Source organism: Kogia breviceps, chromosome 3 (assembly GCF_026419965.1).
Source record: "Kogia breviceps isolate mKogBre1 chromosome 3, mKogBre1 haplotype 1, whole genome shotgun sequence".
In the NCBI taxonomy this organism is placed as follows: Eukaryota; Metazoa; Chordata; class Mammalia; order Artiodactyla; family Physeteridae; genus Kogia; species Kogia breviceps.
The window spans coordinates 121,801,437-121,825,200 of NC_081312.1; the positions used below are offsets into that span (position 1 = coordinate 121,801,437).

Genomic DNA, 23,764 nt, shown 5'->3' on the forward strand with positions numbered 1-23,764 from the left:
TATTTGGACTATTTATAGTTTGTTGTTCTATCCGCAGTCTCTGTCTAGAGTACACACGCAAATAGCAAATACTTGCTGAATTGAATAATTTCCTCTTGCTGCCTTTCACATACCTTTGTTTGCATCCTTTACATCTTCTCTTCGTCATCCCTCCCACATCGAATTGCCTTCTGGACAGCCTGGGCTCTTGGAAGACACATGTACAGGTACCTGTTCTTCAGTCCCACCCTCATTCCCAGTTAACAAAACCTGCAAAGCAGCAGTTTTATTTTGGGGACAGTATGCCTGGAAATCTTTACTCTTTTTCCCTTATTTTACTTAAAAATTTTTAAAAAAATTTTAAATTTTTATTGGAGTATTGCTGCTTTACAATGTTGTATTAGTTTCTTGCTATACAACAAAGTGAATCAGCCATACGTATACATATATCCACTCTTTTTTTTTTAGATTTCCTTCCCATTTAGGTCACCACAGAGTATTGAGTAGAGTTCTATGTGCTATTCAGTAGGTTCTCATTAGTTATCTGTTTTATGCGTAGTAGTGTATATATGTCATTCCCAATCTCCCAGTTCATCCCACACTCCCACTTCTCCCCTTGGTAACCATAAATTTGTTCTCTACATCTGTGACTCTATTTCTGCTTTGCAAATAAGTTCAATTTACATTTTTCTTTTTTTTTTTTTGCGGTACGCGGGCCTCTCACTGCTGTGGCCTCTCCCTTTGCGGAGCACAGGCTCCAGACACGCAGGCTCAGCGGCCATGGATCACAGGCCCAGCCGCTCCGCGGCATGCGGGATCCTCCCGGATCGGGGCACGAACCCGCGTCCCCTGCATTGGCAGGTGGACTCTCAACCACTGCGCCACCAGGGAAACCCCAATTTACTTTTTGATTATGAAGATTTTTCAGAAAAAGTAGCCAACTGAAGTGTTCATTATGACCAAATTATTAGCACTTGGGTCATTCTTTGGTAACATTTATTTTATGAAACACCTATATATATTTTTTGTATTTTGAAATATTGTAATTTTAAAGGAAAGGGTATTGTGTAGCAGATGCCTGACTTTCTGTAGCTACTTTTTTGTATATTCTAAATATATTAAGTATTTGAAGTTTCACATGCATAGTAATATTGTCTGTCTCCACATTTACTTGAAACAGTTCATCATTATGCATTCCTGTTACGTGCCACTTATCTACTCGCACATGGCTAGAAATGCTAAATGTTTTAAAGCAACGATCTTACGTTTTAACTTAGTTCACATGGGGAAATTAATAACTTACAATAAGAAATGGAAAATTAGTATATGTGATCCTCTAAGAGTTTCCTATTAAGAGGAATTCAGAAAATTTGAAATTCAGGGAATAACCTCTCAAGTTTCTCATAACTCTGTTATTTCTAAATCCAGAACAAGTGTAATATCGCCCAAATTTAGCCAGGCAATAACTTTTAAATAATTTGATGGAAAGCTGCCTTTTGAATCATTATTTTTAAACCATTTTTCAATGAACTGATCAAGTTAGCAGAATTTGCAGAACATGTTGTAGTTGATTTTCAATTCAGTTGAGATACAATCTTACCAGTTCTTTACTTTAGTGTTGTCAAACACTTGTGTTTGTTTTGTGAAGCTGTATGTCCTAATTGAAAGTGAATTGTCTTTATTAACATCCAAACAGAATTAGCAGCAACTCTTATAAGTCACTATTTTCAAAATGCATAGGCACTTCCTCCTCTACTGTGGACATGGGCGCTATGAGTGCAGAGTGTTTCCTTTAGACTCCCCTTCAATGTGACTTGGAGGAGAGATTATTGAGGGAGACCTTTCCCATATAGTGAGAGGGTGAGAAACAGTTCTGTTATGTCAGAACACAGATACATTTTGGTCTTTAAGTAGCTAAATTCTCTGCTAAAACTGTTAATCACATTATCACAGGTTCTATATAGTTTGTTATGGTTCTATATGGCATCTAGATTGTTAGATGTAGGGGTGATGATTTTCATGTGCTTTTAGTTGACTGGACCTAGTTGTTTCCACCTAAACTAAGTTTATCAGTAATTTAAAAAAAATACTCTGCTCATTTTATGATATAAAAACAAAATGACTCCCTAATGGATAACTCAGGCCAGGGATGCTTTATGAATAGAAAATCTCCTTTAAAAATGAAATTTTTCACTTAAGAAGTTAATAAAGTAATATTTGAAAAAACCCTTACAGGGACTTCCTGGTGGTCCAGTGAGGCTGTGCGCTCCCCAACGCAGTGGGCCTGGGTTTGATCCCTGGTTAAAGAAGTAGATCCCACATGCATGCCACAACTAAGAAGTCCGCATGCTGCAACTAGAAGATCCCGCGTGCAGCAACAAAGATCCCACGTGCCACAACTAAGACCCAGCGCGGCCAAAATAAATAAATATTTAAAAAAAACCCAAAAACCTCTAATAGCGGGCTGCTGAAAATACTGGAGTTTCTTTGACTTTGTAGAGTTTTCCTTTAATTATGAAATATACAAATTTCTTTTGTTTGAAATCTTTGTTGTTTAAAACTTTCCCTCCGATTTTGAGATCCTTAAAAAAAAAAAAAAACAAAAGCCACCTCTCATGTTTTCAAATACCATTGTTCTCAAAATGTTAATTTAAAGACATACTACTGGAGAATAACATTGAAGGTAATATTTATCCTCGAGATATGAGAACCATTTTAACAATTTAAAAGCTAACATTGACATTCCTAGCATCTGTTTCTAATACCTCTTCTGCCTGCCACTTGTGGGAATGATGTGATAGTGCTTTTGTCATGTAATGTGACCAAGAAGGTGGGCTATGTGTCACTGTGAAATAATTTCTAACCAAGTAGCCACTCCAGGCCTTGGGATTTGTCCAGGTTAGGTCATCAGTTCAGTAATGTCTACATTTGTGTGAGTGCCCACTTGCCTATATTTAGTCTTTCCAAATAGTTTATAATTGGTTTAGCCCATTGGATTGCTTGCTTTTTGGATGATAGAGGTTGGGGAGGATGAAGGAAGTATAAGGCTTGAATTTGGCAGTCTCTTTACAGGATGTCTCTTTTAACCCCTGCTGAGGTTAATTTACATAAAACCCAGCTGTGTGTGAATTTTTCTAAATTTAAAGTTTATACTTATTACCATAGGGATAAGATTGTCAGCACTTACTGAATTTATGGTCTTGCTCTCCTGTATCTGGACCTCCTGGCAGCTTACAGTTCCGTTTCCTTTGGATAACAGGATACAGCTGGCGGCAAAATTCTCACCTGTGGAATAGCCATTTGGAGTTTTGTTCTCTATATAGGTCTCTGCCAAGCAGCAGAAACTATTTTTGCAGGAAACCACAAGCCTGTGTTAAACACCAAAAGAGGATTGAAATAACATGTGCAAGTGTTCCTCTTCCCTGAAGTACCAATCATCATGCGAGAGCCTAAGTATGGTGTTAAGCAGCTCTTTGCCCTCCCCTTTACTTTGGGGTTGTTGTCCAGTTAAATGATGCTGAATTCCCCCACTCTGGTCTCTGTTACCTCTCTGGCCAATCAAGCAAATTGATCCAGGCTGCATTTCTTAATAAGCTACTAGGTAAGCCTTCTGGGACTAGACTGACTTTAGATATTTTGGTAAGATTGATTTTTGTTCTTAGAGCTGTGGATCCTTTACCATCAAATGGTGCAGAAAAGCAGATTAATTTCTGTCTCTGATGTTCATGTCAATCAGGTATTTCTTTAGTGTTTATTGGGTGCTCAGTACCATGCCAGATGCTGTGTGACAGGAGCAGTAGGGGTGTGGAGGAGTGCTACAAAAGACATATATGGATGTGGTGGGCTAGAATAAACAAGTTAAAGAGAAAAGGTAAGCATAGAAATAAAAGAGAAAGAAAACCCAGTGTGTGACTTATTGCTGATTGTATAGATTAGCTTATCAGCCAGGTGGAAGGCATTACCTTGAGCAAAGGAGTGAGGACTGCACTGAGCATGGTGCTTGCAGATGGTGTGTGTAGGAGGTGAGTGGAAGGGAGGGTATGGGGTAGGGGAGAGGAGTGCCACATCAGGCCGCATAGACAATGCACTGAACACTATGCAGAGACATCAGAAGGGGTAGTGGGGGGAGCCTGGATGGCCTCTGAGAGTTCACCAAAGATAAAGGGCATATTTAGTAGAGCACTGTATCTGTTGGGGTCCCTGTTTCCCTCATCAGTGCCCCTTATTTAGAATTAGACATCAGCAGTGATTAGGATGGTAGAGTAGTTGAATGTGATGCAAGGTGAGTGCTGAGATGGCTAATCACATAACTCATCCCAGGCAGTAAGAACGGGAACTTAATTTATTGAGCACTTTGTTGTTGCTTAGTACTGTATGAACATTTTACACACATCTTTTATTCTTATTTCCCCCCATTTTACACATGAGAGTAAAGCCTGGCAGTTAAATAACTTGTCCAGGGTATGCAGCCAGAAGTGCAAGAGTTAACAACTCAAATCCAAGTCTGTCTGTCTCCTTCTATGAATTATATTGCCATTCTTATTTTTTATCCTTACATTCTTCTATGAGGGGTTGCTAAAGAATTTTTTTTTTTTTTTGATTGGGGTATAGTTGCTTTACAATGATGTGTTAGCTTCTGCTGCACAATGAAGTGAATCAACTACATGTACACATATATCCCCTCCCTCTCGGACCTGCCCCCACCCCCACCCCCACCCCCGCTGCCAAGAATTCTTAAATGCTAGAAGGTTGTTTCCCCAGTCTAGATGGGCACTGTGCAGTCATCTGTTCCTTTAGTATCTTCATTATTATCAGAGTGGCTTATAGAGAGTTGGTGTAAAATAAATATGATATTGAATATTTTGCAGAGGAAATGTAGTGAGCTTATTAATCTCTCTGTTGGCAACTGCTAGTCCCAAGCTGCCCATGTGTGTCTGTGGATGCAGCATCTGGGCTTATGAGCCCTAGGGTGCAGGGCTCCACGTTTAGAAGAACTAAGATGGGTTAAATGTGTTCCCAAAACTGTGATCACATCTTATTTTTAGGCTTTTCCTTCCCTTTCTTGAAGCAAGGCAGATCTTAATGCTATCGCCTAGAACTTCCTAAAGAAAAGAGGTTGGTGTCCCCAAAGAACCTTGGTAAGTGATTGCATACAATTATGTAGGCAGAGAGGAAGCTGTAGAATGAAAGAAGCATTTTAGGAAGGTTGAGTCAGAGGTGCAAATGGAGCATGGAGAGATTTTTCTCAAGGTGATAAGGCCCTGGCACTCATGTCTACAAGCAGAGGCAGGTAGACTGGCAGTGATTCCTACATGGGGAAGGAAGGTAATGTGGGCTGCTTCTGAGACCGCGTTTATAGAGTTCCATGGCTGACAGGATTTGGCTAGGGTTTGGGATGAGGATCCCAGGGCCTGTGGAAATTGATTGGGAAGCCAGCCTTTGCTTGCTGCACCTCAGGAAAGCCATGGTGAGGTTCCGGCCTGACCTTACTGGTTGTAACCCGCAACAGATACTTGCTCTGTCTAGGTTTGAGTTTAGGCTACATGATTACCTTCCAGTGAAACTTTTTAATGAATCTTTGAACCTGCAGTTGTGTATGATCTGACATGTGAGCTGAGCTTTAAAAAAAGAGAGATGACAAAGAAAGGAAAGAAAAGAAAGTGAAAAAGAAAAAACAAAGCAGAGATTTGTTGATGCCAGTGCCATTATATGACCATAATTTCTTTAGGCTAGAGCTGTGTCCACAGGTTTGTATATTTTCTCTGTCTTCCTTCCTTGGCTTCTGAGGCCGAGCAGCTTTGAGGCATGTGAATTTACATGAGTGCCTCGCCTGACTTCTCCCATCATCCCCTGCTTGCACTTCTCATTTCTTCTGTATTGTTCTTAAGAACTTACTGTGCTGTCTTGTCTTTGGTTATGGAGTTTTTTCTGTACTACACTTCTATGTCCACTTGGTGAAAATTGCCTCAGGCTTGGCCTCTTCCAGTAAGCTGTGTCTGGGCTTCCACCTTCTAGAGAGTTTATAGCTCCTTCCTCATCCTTGTAAAATTTTTATTATTGCACTTAATCATATTGTACTATAAATTACCTGGTTACTTACTATGTGTCACTTATGAAAGTGGTAGCGGCCATGTGGTGTTTATCCCTAAAGCTCAGCATCTAGCTGTACATGGAATATTCTAAGGGCTCAGAAATATGAGATTATCTCCCATTATTGAGTCTTTATGTGCCAGGCAGAAATTATATACATATATAAAGAAAAGGAGGCCTTAAGCTCTAGAAAGACCATGGTGTACTCTGCCATATGAATTTTAGAGCAAGCTCTAAGATGAGTGTAAGAAAGTCAGAGTTTTAAAATTAAGTTTAATTTCTTAATTATTTTAATTAGTTAATTAATTATCATGGAAAGAGTTCTGATTTTTTTATTCCATGATAATTACTTTGCGTGTGTATGTTTGCCCTAAGTTCAGGATCATTCTGCCTATTGGATAATCCAGCACTGATAAAGAAGAAATTAAATGAGTGAATGTGGGTGTTAGTGTTTTGTTGTTTGGGTTTTTGTCTTAGTTTGCTGAATCCTTTTGTTTTACTGTGAGTATTGCACTTTGTTAGATTCTTCATTCTTTTCATGTCCTGACTACCTGCCATAGGCCCCTCTTCCCACCTCACCCCAATTCCAACTAGTGCTTTGCTTTTTTCTTGGTGTGTAGTAAGTACTGTGTCATGAGACAGTGGGACAGAGCAAGGCATACTGTACTGTGAGAGAATCAGACATGTGTTATGGATCTCAACATGATTGTTTCCAAAAGTGTGGGCCATGATTTCAAAGCAAAAACATCACAAGGTTTGGTCTTCTGATTTGGACTCTGATGGTAGAAGTGGGGGGGAGGGGACCGGGCAAGAGTCGGCATTATTTAAGAAGGCTCCAGTTGATGCTCTGTGCACTAAGATTTGAGAATCACTGCTTAGAGCAAACTGCTTAGTTATTAATCAGTGCATCTTTTTAAACAGAAGAACTTGGACATTTATGAGGCTTCTGTAAGATTTCCTCAGTCCCTAATTCAGGAAATGTATTTCGTACATGTAGCATTCTATATTTTTTGTTTAACTTGACATCCTCCCCAGGAAGAGTCTATCTGCTCTTTGTAGTGCTTCTTTTTCTATTGTTCAGAATTCCTGGCTCCCACCCTCAACCAGTTCATAACATGTTTATAGCCACCAACCCAGACTCCTTAGGAATGAAGGAAGGAGTCTTTGGATCTTGTTATTTTCCTTGAGGAAGACCTGAATGTTGACTGTTTTGCAAGAATCCAGAGTATGCATTGTCATTTCCATGTTACCCCTCGCTCCAAATGTTTGTGGGTTTCGAAGGGTTTACCGTAGCCCAGTCTTAGCAGGGTCTCTGGCCAGGGAAATTCATTTGAAGCACATTTTGCCATGGAAGTACCCTGCAGGTAAAAATACTCTGTTTACACTTGGCTGTGTCCCAAACAGCTGTCCTCCTTCTAATGAGACTGGGGGCTGCACATCTTTTTTGTGGATTTAGAAGCTTTCCTGTTGTGGATGACAAAAATTCGCAAAAACCAACTGAAGTGATAGGTTTGTCAGAGACGGACAGCTGGTCCTTAGGAAATGGGCTGAGATCTCCATGCTCACAGGTTCAAGAGAGTTTGCAGCCTGCAGTATAATTACTTGATACGGTGTTGAGGGGGGCCTATGATTCGCTCCCTCTCCCGCCACCTCCCCTTGGGCGTTTCGTTAAGGGTGGAACGCCTGTTAAAGGCTTGTTTAGTGTACTGTGTGGCTGTGGGTAAAGAATAGTGAGTTTGGTTTAAGTTTACAAACGTATGGGTGCAGACATTCTTGTTTTAATTGCTTTGCTTTTATTAGCTCCAGAGACCTTTAGTAAAGATTGTAGATTTATTCAGTGTTTTCATTTAGGAAAAAAAAGGTCTTTTTACGCATTTCTAGGTCAGTTGCGATACACTGAATGACCTGAGACTTAAACCAGATGTGCTGTGTGTAATGTTTCCCTTCTGACTGCAAAACTAATATCTGTTCATTGTTTGAATAGCTATAATTAAGGAACTGATAATTTAGGAATGAAAATTCCCTGTAATCCCCAGAAATACGTACATTTAACATTTTGGTATTTGTTCCTCCAGATCCTTTTCTATGGTTATTTTGTTATATTTTGCAATTCTGCTTTACCCACCAGCGTGTTTTAAGACAGAAATGCATATCTTGCTACCTGAAGCCTTTCATTTAACCATTTATACTTTTCAAAGTATTTTGTGTGGTAGTCTCCACTGAGACCCAGAAACTCTGCCAGGAAGAAGGAATAGTGGCTTCTACTCTGTGCCTGGCAAGTGTGCTTAAGTGCTTTACTTGGCCCATTTTTTTTTTTTCAATTCAATATAAAAAGATTTATTAAGAAGTCTTTCTCCCACCCACATCGTCTTCTACCATGTGACCCTTACCTTTCATATCCAGTTTTATTAGTTTCTAACGTATCCTTCCAGTGTTTCTTTATGCAGATACTAGCAAACATGAATATGTATTCTTATTTCCCCCTTTCTTACACAAAAAGAGGATGCTGTGCATAGTTTGGCATCTCACTCTATTCACACAGTATATACCCTGGAGACATTCTACATTAGTACTTGGCACTTGCTTTTGATTCTTACACTAACTCCATAATATAGGCAGCAGTTACTATGCCCTTTCTACACATAAGGAGACTGAGACTCAGACAAGTTAAGTGACTTGCTCATACAGTTTATTAGTAAAGAACTTGGATGCCTACCCATTTAATCTGATTTCTCACTTAGAGAATATTATGCCACACCCTATGCCTTTGCTGTATTGAGAAGTGTTTTTCTAGATGAAAATATTCTTTGAGACATATAAAACTTTTGAGTGAGGACAGAGTGCTTCTTTGGATTATTAAGAGGTATTTTTTTTAAAGTTTTTGACCAGGAGTCGGCATTCTGTGGCCCACTGGCTGAATCTAGCCTTCTTCCTCTTTTTGTAAATAAAGTTTTATTGGAACATGGCCCCACCCAAGTCATTTACATATTGCAGCAGAGACCATATGACCTGCAAAGCCTAAAATATTTACCATCCGGCTCTTTACAAAAATGTTTGTTGACACCTGTTGTGGACACCAAGTTTTATTTAGTTGTGTAATTTTTTTTTTTTTTTTTTTTTTGTAGCTTCTAAGGTTTTGCATTGGTTTGCTCAGGCACATTGGTTGGTGGAAGTGCTTTCTGTTCTTTACTTCCCCCAAACTAATCAAACAGGCGTATCACTTCTTGCTTGAGCTTCTCTGTGATCCTGTATAGTGACTGAGTTTCTACACAGTCATTTTCAGGTAGAATGAACTGCAAAATATTCCAAAACTTTTGCTACTGTGAATGTTCGTACAAAACTGGTGTACATTCTGATGATGGTTTGTGCATTGCACCCTATGGTGATAGTTTATGTTAAAGTGCAAGAAGAGATCAGGGCAACGTCTAAACATAATCAGCAGCACTCTGAGGCTTCTTGCATGGGGTTGTTGTGGGAGTGTGTAGATTTATATAATTGAGACAGTTGCATTAAAATTGGTTGAGTCTTGTTTTGACATAAAGTGAACGTGTGACATTTATACAGTAGCAAACTATTTGGTTTTCCTTTGAGCATTTTGAAATAAAATGCAAAATGTGGGAAGAATAAAAATAATTACTGTGCTTATAATTATTTCACACCCCCTGAATTTATGACTCTTTGGAACTGTAGCAGTTTACTACTGAGTGGCACAGTTGTTGAACATACTTAAAATCACATCATTTAAATCTTTGACTTTTGATAGTTCCTTTTCTTCATGGTCTCTTTCAAATGGCATGCAGCCTTTACTGGTCCCACTGTGTCTGTCACATGTTGTGCTTGTGTTACATGGAAGCAGCCCATGTGAACTTGTGCAAATCACTCACTAGTTAGTTATTGGGTAAGGAAGAAATTCTAGGGTTTTCTGTCTTAAAATTCCTTGATGAAATGATTGGATGGACATAGTGCATTTCTTTAATTTTCCATTTGGGAAAGCTTGATAAAAATTCTGTTGGCAAAGCAAAGAGTCCAATGATCTCCAAATTGGTCTTGGTGTATACGTTGATTTTTTTTTTTTTTTTTTTTTTTTTTGCCGTACGCCGGCCTCTCACTGCTGTGGCCTCTCCCGTTGCGGGACACAGGCTCCGGACGCCCAGGCTCAGCGGAGCACAGGCCCCGGACGCGCAGGCTCAGCGGCCCTGGGTCAGGGGCCCAGCCGCTCCGCGGCACGTGGGATCCTCCCGGACCGGGGCATGAACCTGCGTCCACTGCATCGGCAGGCGGACTCCCAACCACTGCGCCACCAGGGAAGCCCCTATATGTTGATTTTTAAGTGCATTTACTTTGACCCAAAAGACTGCCTTCCTGTAATATGCTCCTTTTTTTAGAACACAGTTCTCAAGTAAGTAAAGTAAGTTTGTTTAAAGGTGTGAAATAAGTTGAGGCATTATACGTAGCAAGTTTTCGATGGTTTAGTATCAGAACTCTGAGTTCTCAGTTTTAGGACCAGTTTGAGGGTCTTTCATCTATTATCTGTATTACTAACTTTCTTAATCTCTTTCATTTTTTGGGTAAAAGTCACCTCACAGAGGCCTTCCCTCAGCACCGTATTTAAAACTGTATCCTGCTCATTTCCTGTTCCCTCTTCTCTGTTTTATTTTTCTCAATAGCACTCACTAATCACTATCTGAAAACCGTTTATTTTAACGCTTTATTTATCTGTGTTACTCCTAGAATAAGCTCTGTGAAGCTTCTGTACTCTCAGTGCCTTGAGTACTGTGCCTGGCACATTGGAGACACCCAGTGACAGTTGAATTAACAAAGTCAAAGAGAGTCTGTATTGCTTGTAGAATGAGGGCTAGACGTAGGGCAAGTCAATTTGTGGCGTCAGACGGGGTTTGAATCTGGGTTCTCCCACCTCTTGATGTTGATATTAAGTAATTTAATCATTGAAAGAACTTTTCCCTCCCAGTGAAATGGGAGAAAATAATATCTCTTTATGGGAATTAAAAATTACATTGGATATAAAGCTCTATAAATGTTAGTCCTCGCTTTCCCCTGGTGTGTCAGCATTGAAGAAGCCTAAAGGCAATCTGAATTTACCAATCCGATGCTTCTGGGGTCATTACCTCGATGACTTTTGACAGATTTATTCTTTCTACGGCTGTGTTGCCAACACAACAGTGACCTGTCCCTTTGACCAGTGTGAATGGACAGACACTTTGTCATCCCTCTTTAATCCTCATATCAGAATAACTTGTATGGGTTTGATTTTGAAGTAAGTTTAGGCAAGTTCATGATTGCAGACAGTTCAGATGGCATCAGCCCTTAGAGCAAAGTGAGTTTCACCAGATCTTTCGTCAAATGCAGTGGGAACATCAGATAAGTTGATGTTTGTGGTCCTTATACACATCATTCTAGGTTTTTTGGCAAATCAAGAAGCATCAGAGGGCTGTTAAGTCACTAGTTTGTCTCTGTGGATTTCTCCAAACCTTATAGATTACAAAGTGTTAATTCCTGTTTTGGTTTCCACTGATATTTCTTCTGCTTGGGATGACAGGAACACTTCAGAAGTTAGTTAAGGCAAATTGGTTCATAAATTTATAGATTCTTTTAGTCTTTTGTCCCAGGTAAGTCTGAATAGGACCTGGAAAGCTGATTAAAAGACCAGTGAGCACAGTGAGCTTAATTTTAAATTAAATGGATATTTAATGCGTTGAGAAAGTACTCAATCTTCAGTCTTTCTTTTTTTAAATCTATACTTTCTATTTGCATCTGATGGGCAGGAAATCTCTATTTTTCTACAAAAGCGTTGGTTATTGCTACATTTCTCAAGCTTGGTTTTCAGGGTGGATTTTTGCAGGTGATTTTTAGCACCTATGGGTACAAAATCATTAAATGAAGGCTGGCAGGAAGGAAAGAGTGCCCTGAGCCGGGAAGTCTCTTACAATGTATGTGTGTGGCAGGTAGACCAGAAGATGAACGGGGCAGGCAGGGAGGTGGTCAGTCACTGCGGGGGCTCCCTGGCTGTGAGCATGTCTTCTAGCAGAACACAGTGAAACCCATGGCCTGCTGGTTGGAGGTCGTTGTCCTTAGGAGCCTGGTTATAGATTTTTTTTTTTCCACAGGTGTGTGTTAACGGTATTTTTTGGGTGAGCCTTGATCCTCAGACACACACAGCCTGACCAAACTGGCAGATTTGTGAGAATTTTAATATTGAGAGGGTTCTGTTATTGGAGTTATGCACGGTTGCTAAGGCATTGCTTTTTATTCTAAAATTTGGTCTTGGATAACTCTCCAGTTTATGCTGTTGGGATTTCAGTTAATTGTTACGCTTTTGTGATCTGGTCTGGTATAATACCACATATGGGATTCTTTCTTTTTTTGCATGTATGAATGACATTCCTGTACTGTTGTTGTTTATATTGCTGGATAATAATTTAATCCAGTTCCCTATCATGGGCAAGACACTTAAAGTTGATTATAATGAAATCACTTGGGTCTGCTTCTCTGACTCTTGTGAAGATGGGATCAGCTTATTCTCAAATTCATTGTATTTGGCAAAAGACCTGCCCTTCTGAAGTACACAATACTGGACAATGAACATTTTGGCTTAGAGGAAATCCTGGTCAAATTACCAAGTTAAACTTTTAAGAACATGCTATTCTCAATATTCACAAATGTATTATGGAAGTCTCCTCTAAAGTTGTTCCTAAGATTTTTGTGAGAGTTCATTTAGTGCAGGTAACCACAGGGAATCCAGCTATTAATTTTGAGGAAAGTGACAACTTCTAGCTGTTGGAGGCCATCAGTAACCCCCCTTCTCCGAGAGGAGGGTTGAGAGGAAGAGGGCTCTCTAGTGGTCTGCTGATCCCTTCTACCCTAAGCGCCCCGGTGAGACTGGGGGGAATCCCTGGTTAGGTAGCATTATGTGAGTTTGGGGGATTATGTAAAAGTATAACTGCACACATGCTGTTCTTGCTTTGGTAACTGATTTTAATATCCTGTTGGTTTGTTGTTGAAACTTCTTCTATGACAGTGAAGACTTTTGTCTTTATTTTTCAATCAGAAAATCTTTCTTCCCCCTTGAAAAGTTGGAATCTGGGCTACAAGGCATTCTGCAATCTTTGACCTTCTTGCCTCCCCAAACCTCTAAGGAAAGCTGGGCATCTAGTAATCTCAGACTTGTGATTGTGCTTTTGTAACCTTGCTTGACATCTAGGACTTTTGGAGGGTTTTAGATTTTTGACGATAACTTTAAATTTTATTCTCATTTATTTCTTCCTTTTCTGTTTCAGTGTCCTGGGTCATGAAACTTAATCCACGACAAGCTCCATTATATGTGAGTAAATCACAAGATTTCATTTTATACTTACTTTTGCTGTTTAATTCTTATAATAAACTCAAAAAATGCTCTCATGTGATTATCAGAGGAATTTTTAACCATCTACACATGAATTTATTGGCATAATACACTTAAGAAATTGAATTTGATTTAGTAAATATTAAATGATAATAATGCATGGTACTGAGTGAAGAACAAATAATGCCCGTAAGACTTGTGAGGTAGACTGATCGGGGTGATAAGATGCATGTATAAAACAATTGCATGGCCCTGCCAAACGATACTCCGGCTTATTTTTATGTACAGTGCATTTCTGTAAAAGTAGTGTGTAGAGCTTCCTACTGCCATGGTCAGTTACCCTGTGCCACAACTAGGTGGCATTGTTTCATTGGCAAAAGTGCTATTTACTTTAAGAATCTGGGTGAAAGCTGATGTATCATCTCCCTAAATTGAGGGAATTATAAGATGAAATGGATAAATGAATGAATCGAGGCTTGAAAAAGTAAATTTTAGGGGTGTGTGTGTGTGTGTGTTTGTTTTGTTTTTAAAAAAACTGTTGTAAGAGAGAATTATCTGAATCAGAGTGGTGAAAAGTGCCTGTTTGGTGAGGAGTTGACTTAGAGGTATGGATAGTTAGACTTGTGAGAGGCTGGAGGGTTTGGGGTTGGTATTCATCCTTCATTAGGTCAGTTTCTTTCAGCAGTGATTTATATCAGTAGTTTTCAGGGTACATGCCTTTTAGTTTTGTGAATTTTATTCTTAAGTATTTTATCTTTTTTGATGCTATTGTGAATTATATTTTCTTAATTTCATTTTTAGGTTGCTCATTGCTAGTATATAAATACACCTGATTTTTGTGCATTGATCTTTTAATCTACAACCTTGCTGAACTTGTTTATTAGCTAGTACTTTTTTAATGGATTCCTTAGGATTTTCTACATCCAAGATGATGAAAATAGTTTTTTTCTTTTCCAGTCTTTTTATTTCTTTTTCTTGCCTAGTTGCCCTGAGTAGAACCTCCAATGCAGAGTTGAATAAAAGTGGTGAGAGCAGACATCCTTGTCTTGTTTTTGATCTTAAAGGGAAAGCATCCAGTCTTTCACCATTAAGATTAGTATGATGTTGCTAGCTGTGGGTTTTCATAGATGCCTTTATCAGGTTGAGGAAGTTCCCTTCTGTTCCTAATTTGAGTATTTTTATCATGAAAAAGTGTTGGATGTTGTTGAACGTTTTCTCTGTCTATTGAGATGATTGGGGTTTTTCTTTCATTCCATTACTGAATTACATTGATTGATTTTTAATGTTAAACCAACCTGCATTCCTGGGATGAATCTCATTTGGTCATGGTGTATAATCCTTTTTGTGTGTTGCTAGATTTGGTTTGCTAGTATTTTGTTGAGGATTTTTGTGTCTATGTATAAAAGATATATTCTGTAGTTTTCTTCTGATGTCTCTGTCTGCTTTTGGCCACTGAAAGCGTTTGATCAGGTGGCTGATATAGCTACGTAGTTGTGGTAAGCAGAATAATGGTTCCTCAACTGAGTCTATGTCTTAATCCCCAGAACCTGTGAATGTTTATCTCACATGGCAAAAGGGACTTCACAGATTTCATTAAGATGAGGATCTTGAAACTGGAGATTATCCTTTAATTATATGGGTAGCCCAGTGTAATCATAAAGATTCCTGTACGTGAGAGAGGGAGTCAGAGATTTGTAGATGTCACGCTGCTGGCTTTGAAAAAGGAGGAAGGGTCCATGAGCCAAGGAATGCCACCTCTAGAAGCTGGGGAAAGCCAGGGAACAGTTTTTCCTCAGAGCTTCTAGAAGGAGCACAGACATCTCTATTTTAGCCCCGTGAAAGTTGTTCAGGCCTCTGACCTTCAGAACTGTAAGATAATAAAATTTGTGTTCTTTTAAGCCTCTGAGTTTGTGGTAATTTGTTGTAACAACGATAGGAAGCTAATACAGTAGTAGTTTGGGAAAATTAATTGTTGGTAGTGTGCTGGATAATTTAGAAGGAGAGAGTAGAGGCAGAGAGATCAGTTAGAAGTTTTCTGAACTTGCCATCATGGAACTTGAGAACTTTAGAGTTAATAGAGACTTCAGATAATAATCTGCTTCATTTCCTCCGATGAGGAAATGAGTTCTGAAGATACTGTGATAAGGTCACACAGCTCATCGATGATGGTAAATTGTGATTTAAATCTGTATTTTCTGGGCTTAGTCATAGAAACCACTGTAAAGCTTATGAAGCTTAAAAAAGCTTCATTCTGTTAGGGAAGCAAGGTTCTTCGACATCAGTTTTGGGGAATATACTTAATAAAGTAGTGCTTTATATATGATTTATGTGTTTAATGAAGTTGGGCAGGCTCTACTAGGGAAGACTATTTTAAATTTCAGATTTCAGTTATGTAGATCAGCAGTAATACTTATTGAGGCAGTTGGTTTTCCCTTTTTTTTTTTTTTTTTTGTGGTATGTGGGCCTCTCACTGTTGTGGCCTTTCCCGTTGCGGAGCACAGGCTCCGGACGCGCAGGCTCAGTGGCCATGGCTCACGGGCCCAGCCGCTCCGCGGCATGTGGGATCTTCCCGGACCGGGGCACGAACCCGTGTCCCCTGCATCAGCAGGTGGATTCTCAACCACTGCGCCACCAGGGAAGCCCGGTTTTCCCTTTTAAAAGAGTGACAGTGTACTCCATTTTCAGTGAACTAAGCCAAGTCCCAGGGATTTACACTGTTTGGGTGAAGAAAAGTGTAGTAGTTTCCCCCTTATTCACGGTTTCACCTTCTGTGATTTCAGTTACCTGCAGTCACCATGGACTGATAATATTACATGGAAAATTCCAGAAATAAACAATTCATAAATTTTATTTTATTTATTTTTGGCCATGCTATGCAGCATGCAGGATCTTAGTTCCCTGACCAGGGAATGAGCCTGTGCCCCCTGCAGTGGAAGTGTGGAGTCTTTTTTTTTTTTTTTTTTAAGTGTGGAGTCTTAAACCACTGGACAGCCAGGGAAGTCCCACAATGCATAAATTTTAAATTGTGCACTGTTCCGAGTAGCTTGGTGGAATCTCACACCATCCTGCTCTGTCCTGTAGGGGACATATTTAAATCATCCCTTTGTCCAGTGTGTCCTGCCTGCTAGACACTTAGTATCCGTCTGGGTTATCAGATCAGCTGTGGCAGTATCTCAATACTGTGTTCAAGTGACGCTTATTTTACTTAGTAATGGCCCCAAAGCACAAGAGTAGTGATGCTGACAATTCAGATATGCCAAAGAGAAGCCATGAAGTGCTTCCTTAAGTGAAAAGGTGAAGGTTCTTGACTTAATAATGAAAGAAAAAAATTCGTTTGCTGAGGTTGCTAAGATCTATGGTAAGAATGAGTCTTCTATCCATGAAATTGTGAGGAAGGAGAAACAGATTCATGCTGGTTTTGCTTTCACACTTCAGACTGCAAAAGTTACGGGCACAGTATGTGATAAGTTCTTTTGTTAAGATGGAAAAGGCATTAAATTTGTACAGTAAGATATTCTGAGAGAGAGGGCGGGAGAGACCACATTCACATCACTTTTACAGTGTATAATGGTTATTCTATTTTGTTATTAGATATTGTTGTTCATCTCTTTACTGTGCCTAATTTACAAATTAAACTTTATCACAGGTGTGTGTGTACAGGAAAAAATATATATGGGGTTAGTACTGTCCATGGTTTCAGGCATCCACTGGGGCTGAATGTACCCCCCTGAGGATGGGGGGACTACTGTAACTGTACAGGACAGTCTGTTGGTAAGGGGGTCAATTCTCTGCACCTAGAGAAAGAAGTACTAAGCAAAAGAATAGTGTGTGTTGAAGTTTTTCTTTTAGTTTATATTTGAGATATGCTAGGGGTACATGTCATCAACAGAAGAGAGAAAACTGCTAATTAATAAGGAAAAACACTGGATCCTGAGAATAACTTTTACTTGAAAGTTAAGAAAAATAGGCTGGATTCCAAATATTCCAAATAATCATCTTAACCAGTCTTTGAATAAAAGTATGTCCACAATAAGCTGCAATAGTTAAAATGTAATAAATGTCCCATACTGTACAGGTGGCAGTACTGTTGAGTGTTTAAATGAAGCTATTGTAATGAGTTATTTTTGTGAACTGTTCACAGTGGAACATGCGGAACCTGGAACTTCGGCTGCCAGTAGTGTAACCTGGCTGTGCCTTGGTTTCCTCGCCTGTCAGCTCTGTGATTCCATAAGTACACCCTTTGTGTTAGGCAGGCTAGTTACATTACCAGGTCAGGTTTTTCCCTCAGCCTCTATAAAAATGTGGATTACTGACAGGTGCATGTGTGAGAATCACAGTTGCAGGACCTTTGGATGACGGTGGTAAAAACGTTGACAGCTTTCGTAGTGTCCCTCTGGGTGGGGAGGGCCTAGGTTGCTTAGTGGAGGTAAAAATGGAGAGGTGGTAGCAGATGCAAGAAATATTTAAAAGAAGCAGTAGGACTAAATACTTTATTAGATGGTGGAGTGAAAAAGAATGAATGATAGTTGATGCCATTGCCAGATGTGGAAAAGAAGGAAGGTGATGACTTTGTTCTTTAGACATGTTGAAGGGCATATTGATGTCCTAATTACAGCGGGAGATGTGGGCTTGGAGCTATGGAGTAAGAAAGTTGATTTTGAACTAGAGAGAGTTTGAGTCATCTTTAAGAAATTGGTACTTTTGACTCTGAGAATAGATGAGTTCTTTGAGCGGATAAGAGTGGATGGAATTAGGATAGTGGACTGTGGCAGAGAAGGCAAGTTGATTCAAGAGAGGAGGAAGGAGTTCCAGAAATCGGGGTTGCATGTGAGTTTTTGACTTTTTATTCCTGGAGTTCTTAAATTTCAGCCACACATTAGTATTGGAAGTGAATTTTGAGCTGGAACTTGGGAATTCTTTCATTCAGGTGCCCGCTTTGTGCAAACTGCTTTTTGGATGTAGGAAATTTAGCCATGAACAGAATGGAAGGGTCCCTGCTCTTACGGTACTTGTATTATAGTGAGGAGAAGGCAGATAATCGAAAACATCAGGAAGAACAGTTTAATGAAAGTAAATAAAACAATAGGATGTGATGTGATTGTGCCTGAGTAGAGGCTGTTTTAGGCTGGGTGGTTGGGGAAGGCCTCTGAGGGGTGGGCCAGTTAATCTGAGACCTGAATTACCAGAAGGAGCCAGCCACGTGCAGATCCTGGCACAGTGTTCTAGCCCGAGGGAACAAGTGCAGAGCTCTAAAGTGAGGGCTAGGCTTGATATGTGTGGGGAACAGAAAAAATGGCGGCTGGGATTCAAGAGTGCAGAGGGGGCGGGGTGCGTCCTCTCCTGGATGAGGTTGGAGACTCAGGGAGGAGACAGGGAAAAGCCTGATCTTGAAGCACTTCACAGACCATTGGGTGACCTACCTAGGGCCTGCCCTTCGTCACGTCTGAAGCCCAGCCCAGCACCCACCTCTGAGTGTACTCTGAACTTCAGAGCCTTCAGTGGCTTGGGGTCAGGTCAGGCCTCTTAGGGATATTGAATTAATCCTAATGTGGAGCTGTGGGCCCTGGGCAGACTGGATTCTCGGGTAGTTTAAGCATAGTATTTTGGACTACCCATCTGAGGAAGAATAGTTTTAGTACTCTGTAGTCATCTTTAAGATCAGTGTTTTAGATGTAAATTGGATTTTCTTGAATGGAGGAACATTTTAAAGCAGATTTGGCTCTCATTTATTAAAGGATAGTGTAATTAAAAATTTCTGCTTAGTTTTTATATTCTTTCATGGTTGAATTGCTTCTGGGGAGAAAAAAATGTATTGTCAAAACTTGCTGTTAGTCCATTTGTGAACCTAAATGAACAGTGTATGTTAGGATTTCATAGTAGTCCTTTCATTTTCTGGTTTTCCGTGAATGCTTCACCTACTGGTGTAATACTCATTTGCATCACCTGTAACCTTTCTGGATGACAACTCCTTAAAAGCAAGAGTTCATGTTCATATACTACCTCCTGATTTAAAATGCACATTTGCATACATTATATCATTTGGTTCTCGCAGCAACCTTGTGAGGGTGGAGGAAGCTTCATTCTTACCCTCATAATACTTGAGGAAATAAGAGCTCAAGATGGTTCATTTAGTATATGCAAAAGTTAGGGCTTTACCCAGAAATCGTGACTCTCAAACCCATTATCTTTCTTCTGTATACCAAGCTGACATGCACAGTTGCTGTCCATAATTGTTACATAAAACACACAAATCTCATCCCACTTAATGTGATAGAGACTTGCACATATAAAGTCCTTTTTAAAATAAGTAACCCAAGTTTAGTCTTCCATTTCCCATGTTTTTAAATTTTTTAAATGTTTTATTTGAAAGACGTTCACATTTATAGAAAAGTTAGAAGAATGCAACTTCACCTCTACTTATCTTTTATTAACATTTAGGTGTGACCTAAATGTGATTTGCTTATCATTTTCTGTATTACATATATTTTTTGAACTGTTTGGAAGTTGCTTTTCCCAGGCATCATACCCTATTCTCCTTAAATATTTCAGCATAGATTTCTTAAGAACTGGGACATTTTCTTTCAGAAACACAGTACAATTAACAAAAACAGGAATTGTAACATCGATGTAATACTCTTATGTAATGTAAGTCCATATCCAAATTTCTCTGATCATCCCAATAATGTCCTTTATAGCATCCTCCTCCCCTCTTCTCCCCAGTTCAGGATTTAATCCAGGATTACACACTGTATTTATTTACAGTCTCTTTAATCTCTTAATCAGGAACAGTTCCTTTGCTTCTCTGTCTTTCCTGATACCGACATTTTGGAAGAGTATAGGCCAGTTAGCCAGTTATTTTGTAGCACTTTGCTTCTTTTTGACAGAACAACTGCCTTTTAAAAGTTGCTCATTAAAAAAAAAATAAAGATGCTCGTTTGTTTCCCAAGTTTCATTATTGATTAAGTTTACCTTGTGTGAGTCCTGAATAGTCAGTAATGTCATCTTTGTGATTAAAAGTATTGCTAACAAGGAAATAAATGTGATAACGATGTCTTTATTGTGCATATGTAACTTCCTTATAATTGTAAGGAGATATGTACACCATCCCTGCAAAGTGTAGCCTAGAGTATTTGATTTTATTCCAGAGATGTATTCTATGAAATAACTAACCTACCTAGTCATTTAGCGAATTGAAAAGGCATGCTAGACATAGTGCCTGTATCTCTTGAGTCCTGAACTATTATCTCTAGCCATTATGGGACTTATGGTCTGAGCCAGTTGTTTACAGTAAACAACATGCAGCAAACCACGTGGCTGCTAATAATTTTATGAACATAGTACATGTACCCTTTGGCTCTAGAGCCCTTCTCACTATCAAGATAAAAGCATAGACTTTTCCAGGGAATTCTACTTCACTTTGCTGTACAGTAGAAACTAACACAACATAGTAAAACAACCATACCCCAATGAAAAAAAAAAAAAAAGCATAGACTATTCCCAGAAAGGATAGGGGATGGGGGAATGCTATCAGGTGATAAAAGAAAAAGCCAAGCACATGAAGCAAAGGTTGGTATTTATAAAACAAAAGAGTCCCTACCACCACCCCTACACACTAAGCACTAGGGGACCTAGCAAACTAGCAACTGGACATTAGCAACAGTAAATAAATCCTCCCCCAGACTAACAGCTGAAGGGGATGAAAGATTTTTAAACTTCTGAAGGAGGAGCATGAAAGAGTCTTTGGATGCCTCTTATCTCAGGCCTCAGGCTAATTCTAGAAGAAATGTGGCCAGGCCAAACCCGAAGGTCTACAAGGCACAAGGAGACAGTAGGGGTCAAGAATAAGGAGATCCGGATTGTTCCAGAAAAAGTCACTTCCTTTCTCCTCTCATCACTTTACTTTTCTGGAGAAAAAGTTGTGATGATGCACCCAAGTGATTGTCCCATAGTCAGTGCTCTGTGTGGGGATGCAGTTTGTAGGGGAGGTCAGGATGGGAGAACAATTTGATGAGTCATAGGGATCATTGTATCTTGCCCGTGGTTGAGCTCACTCTTCCTTCGGGAAGAGTGAAGAAACTGAGCTACAGAGAGATTGAGGGATTTGCCTGAAGTTTCATAGGGGTTGTGATAGATCTGGTCATGTAGCAGGATCTGCAAATAATTAGCCCAGCCAGTGTGCAGGAGGCTGTGGCTTGAATTTAGGATTCAGAGTACACACACAGAGAAGTTGTGGTATAAGTCTGGTGGTAAGTGGGCTAAGTCAGAGGAAAAAAGGTAGCTGTGGGAATGCCGAAGAAGAGAGGAATATTTGAAAAGATAGCCTTGAACCCTGTTTCAAAGTAGAACAGGTTAGGATTAGAATGTCTTTTGGGCTGTAGACACATTGGAGAGTAGTTTACAGTTATTAATTGAAATCCCTCTTCAGTAGAAGAAAAGAGTAAAAATAAAATGTGGGTTGTAACTTTGGATGTAGGGAAGTCAGTAATAGCCATCCTGGTGAATTACTTGGTCAGATACTTATCTTCAGGAGGGTGGGTGGCTTTTTAGCCCTGGACCAGTAAAAAGAAGGGAAGGTCAAGACCCCTGTACAGTAAGTGAGGCATTTCTCTTGTAAAGTACAGCTCCTGCAGGTCTTTGATGCTTTTCTATATTAGAATAATGTCCTTAACTGATTGCCAAAGTGTTCCAGTGGGCATTGGGCACTTTATGGTTAATAACATTCCAGAATGGATGGTTGTGACTCTTAACAGTGACTCAGAAGGCTTATATTGGACGCTGATGATTCACTAACTAAAATGACCATAAGGACACATTTAAAGAGGAAAAACTTGGAGTTCATTTCTCAGATCCTTCAGTTATAAACTTGTTCTTTTTTGGTGTCCCCAAGATTTGTGGTCTATTGAACACATCTCTAGGTCTCCCTCAGGAAAACCAAAAGGCATTTTTTTTTTTTTTTTTTTTTTACCTTACAAACTAAATACTTTTTTAGAAGCAAAGAGATAGATGTGAGGTATAAATTCTGTTCTAAGCGTGCTGCACGGTTATGTATGGGATACTTATTACCTGCCATATGATTGGGATGAAACCCACATTTATTAGATTTTCAAGGGGAGGAGCCATTCTAATTACAGAACAAATTTCCAGAACCCCAACAGATCTGGTTTATTATGTATGTCCTTTCACATTTCTCTTTTTCCTTAGTACTGAGTGTTTGCCTGGAACATCCTGACAGTAGAAGAACATCATAGGAAGGTAGATCTTTGGCATTGGATTCCTTTCTTCATTTAAAATGAACAAAACAAAACAATATCCAGTGATTATAACTATTTCTGTTAGAAAAGGGTCTGTCTCTTAAGATGATGTTACTCTCTGTTTTCTCAAGGAAGGGAAAGGTGGGTTAGGGTGCTGGTATTGGTTGAGAACTTCTTCTTGGCAGGGTACCCTGATGGGCCTTTATACACATTCCCTTATTAATCTTCACAAGAGACAAAAGATTTGGTCAGTATTTCTACTTTAGAGCCAGTGAAGTGAGGGTTCCAAAGGGTAACTGACTTGTCTGAGGTTGCAGCTATGGTGGACCTAGGGTTCAAATCCTGTGAATGATTCCCAAGCCCGTTTAAATAAGGGAAATCAGAAGAGCCTTTCCGTTTGACTCACATTTAGATCTTGAGAAAAACTTGAGTGATTTCCTGCCATTACATTGGATTCTTGTTGACTCTGGACTTCTGTGTCCAGCCTCAGTGAAGAGGACTTTGTGCAGTGGGTTAATATGCTGTGTGTGTGCTAATCAGAAGTGGCCTCAGAGCCCAAACAGTACCAGAAGATGAGAGTGCAAGTGGAGATGTGCTCAGAAAGAAGCGGGTTTAAAATGAGCAATTAAAAGTTTATTCTTGCATAAGTATAGTTGGCATAAATAATCAAAGCTGTGAAGGGCTGCAGAGTTTAAATTACCCCAGGTTTAATCTTCTCAGTTGCCTCCTTTTAGGGAAGAGGACCTATATGATAATAGCAACATTTTATCTCTTCCTGGGAAATGTGTTTCCATAGCAGGAGTTGAACTAATCTGGCTATGCCTCTTGCTTGGCTATTACTGGGTCACATTTTTCTCTTACAAGGAGAGCAAGAGAGCTTTATCAGCCTTCTGATCTCTTAAATGAATTACCTGCCTTAGCCTTAACAATATATGTCTGATGGGTCAGCTCCAACATTTTGTAGCTTGGAGGCTCTTTCCAGCCAGATCTGAGGACTGTTTAAATAATGAAAACTTTGTCACTAGTGCCAGAAGAAATAAGAAAGTCAAGTGTTCCTCAGTTTAGCGTTTGATGGTTTTACAGA

The 23,764-nt window shown here is 39.6% G+C and overlaps 1 protein-coding gene across 15 annotated transcripts in view; it reads left to right on the forward strand.

The window, feature by feature from the left end:
• Nucleotides 1-23,764, forward strand: part of AKAP13 (A-kinase anchoring protein 13) — a 346,588-nt gene that overhangs the window by 86,821 nt on the left and 236,003 nt on the right. For all 15 annotated transcript variants that reach the window (XM_059058814.2, XM_059058815.2, XM_059058817.2 and 12 more), the window contains one exon: nt 13,365-13,408. In XM_059058814.2, coding sequence (XP_058914797.1) covers nt 13,376-13,408 — 33 coding nt within the window. In that variant the 5' untranslated portion in view covers nt 13,365-13,375. The remainder of the gene's footprint in view (nt 1-13,364; nt 13,409-23,764) is intronic.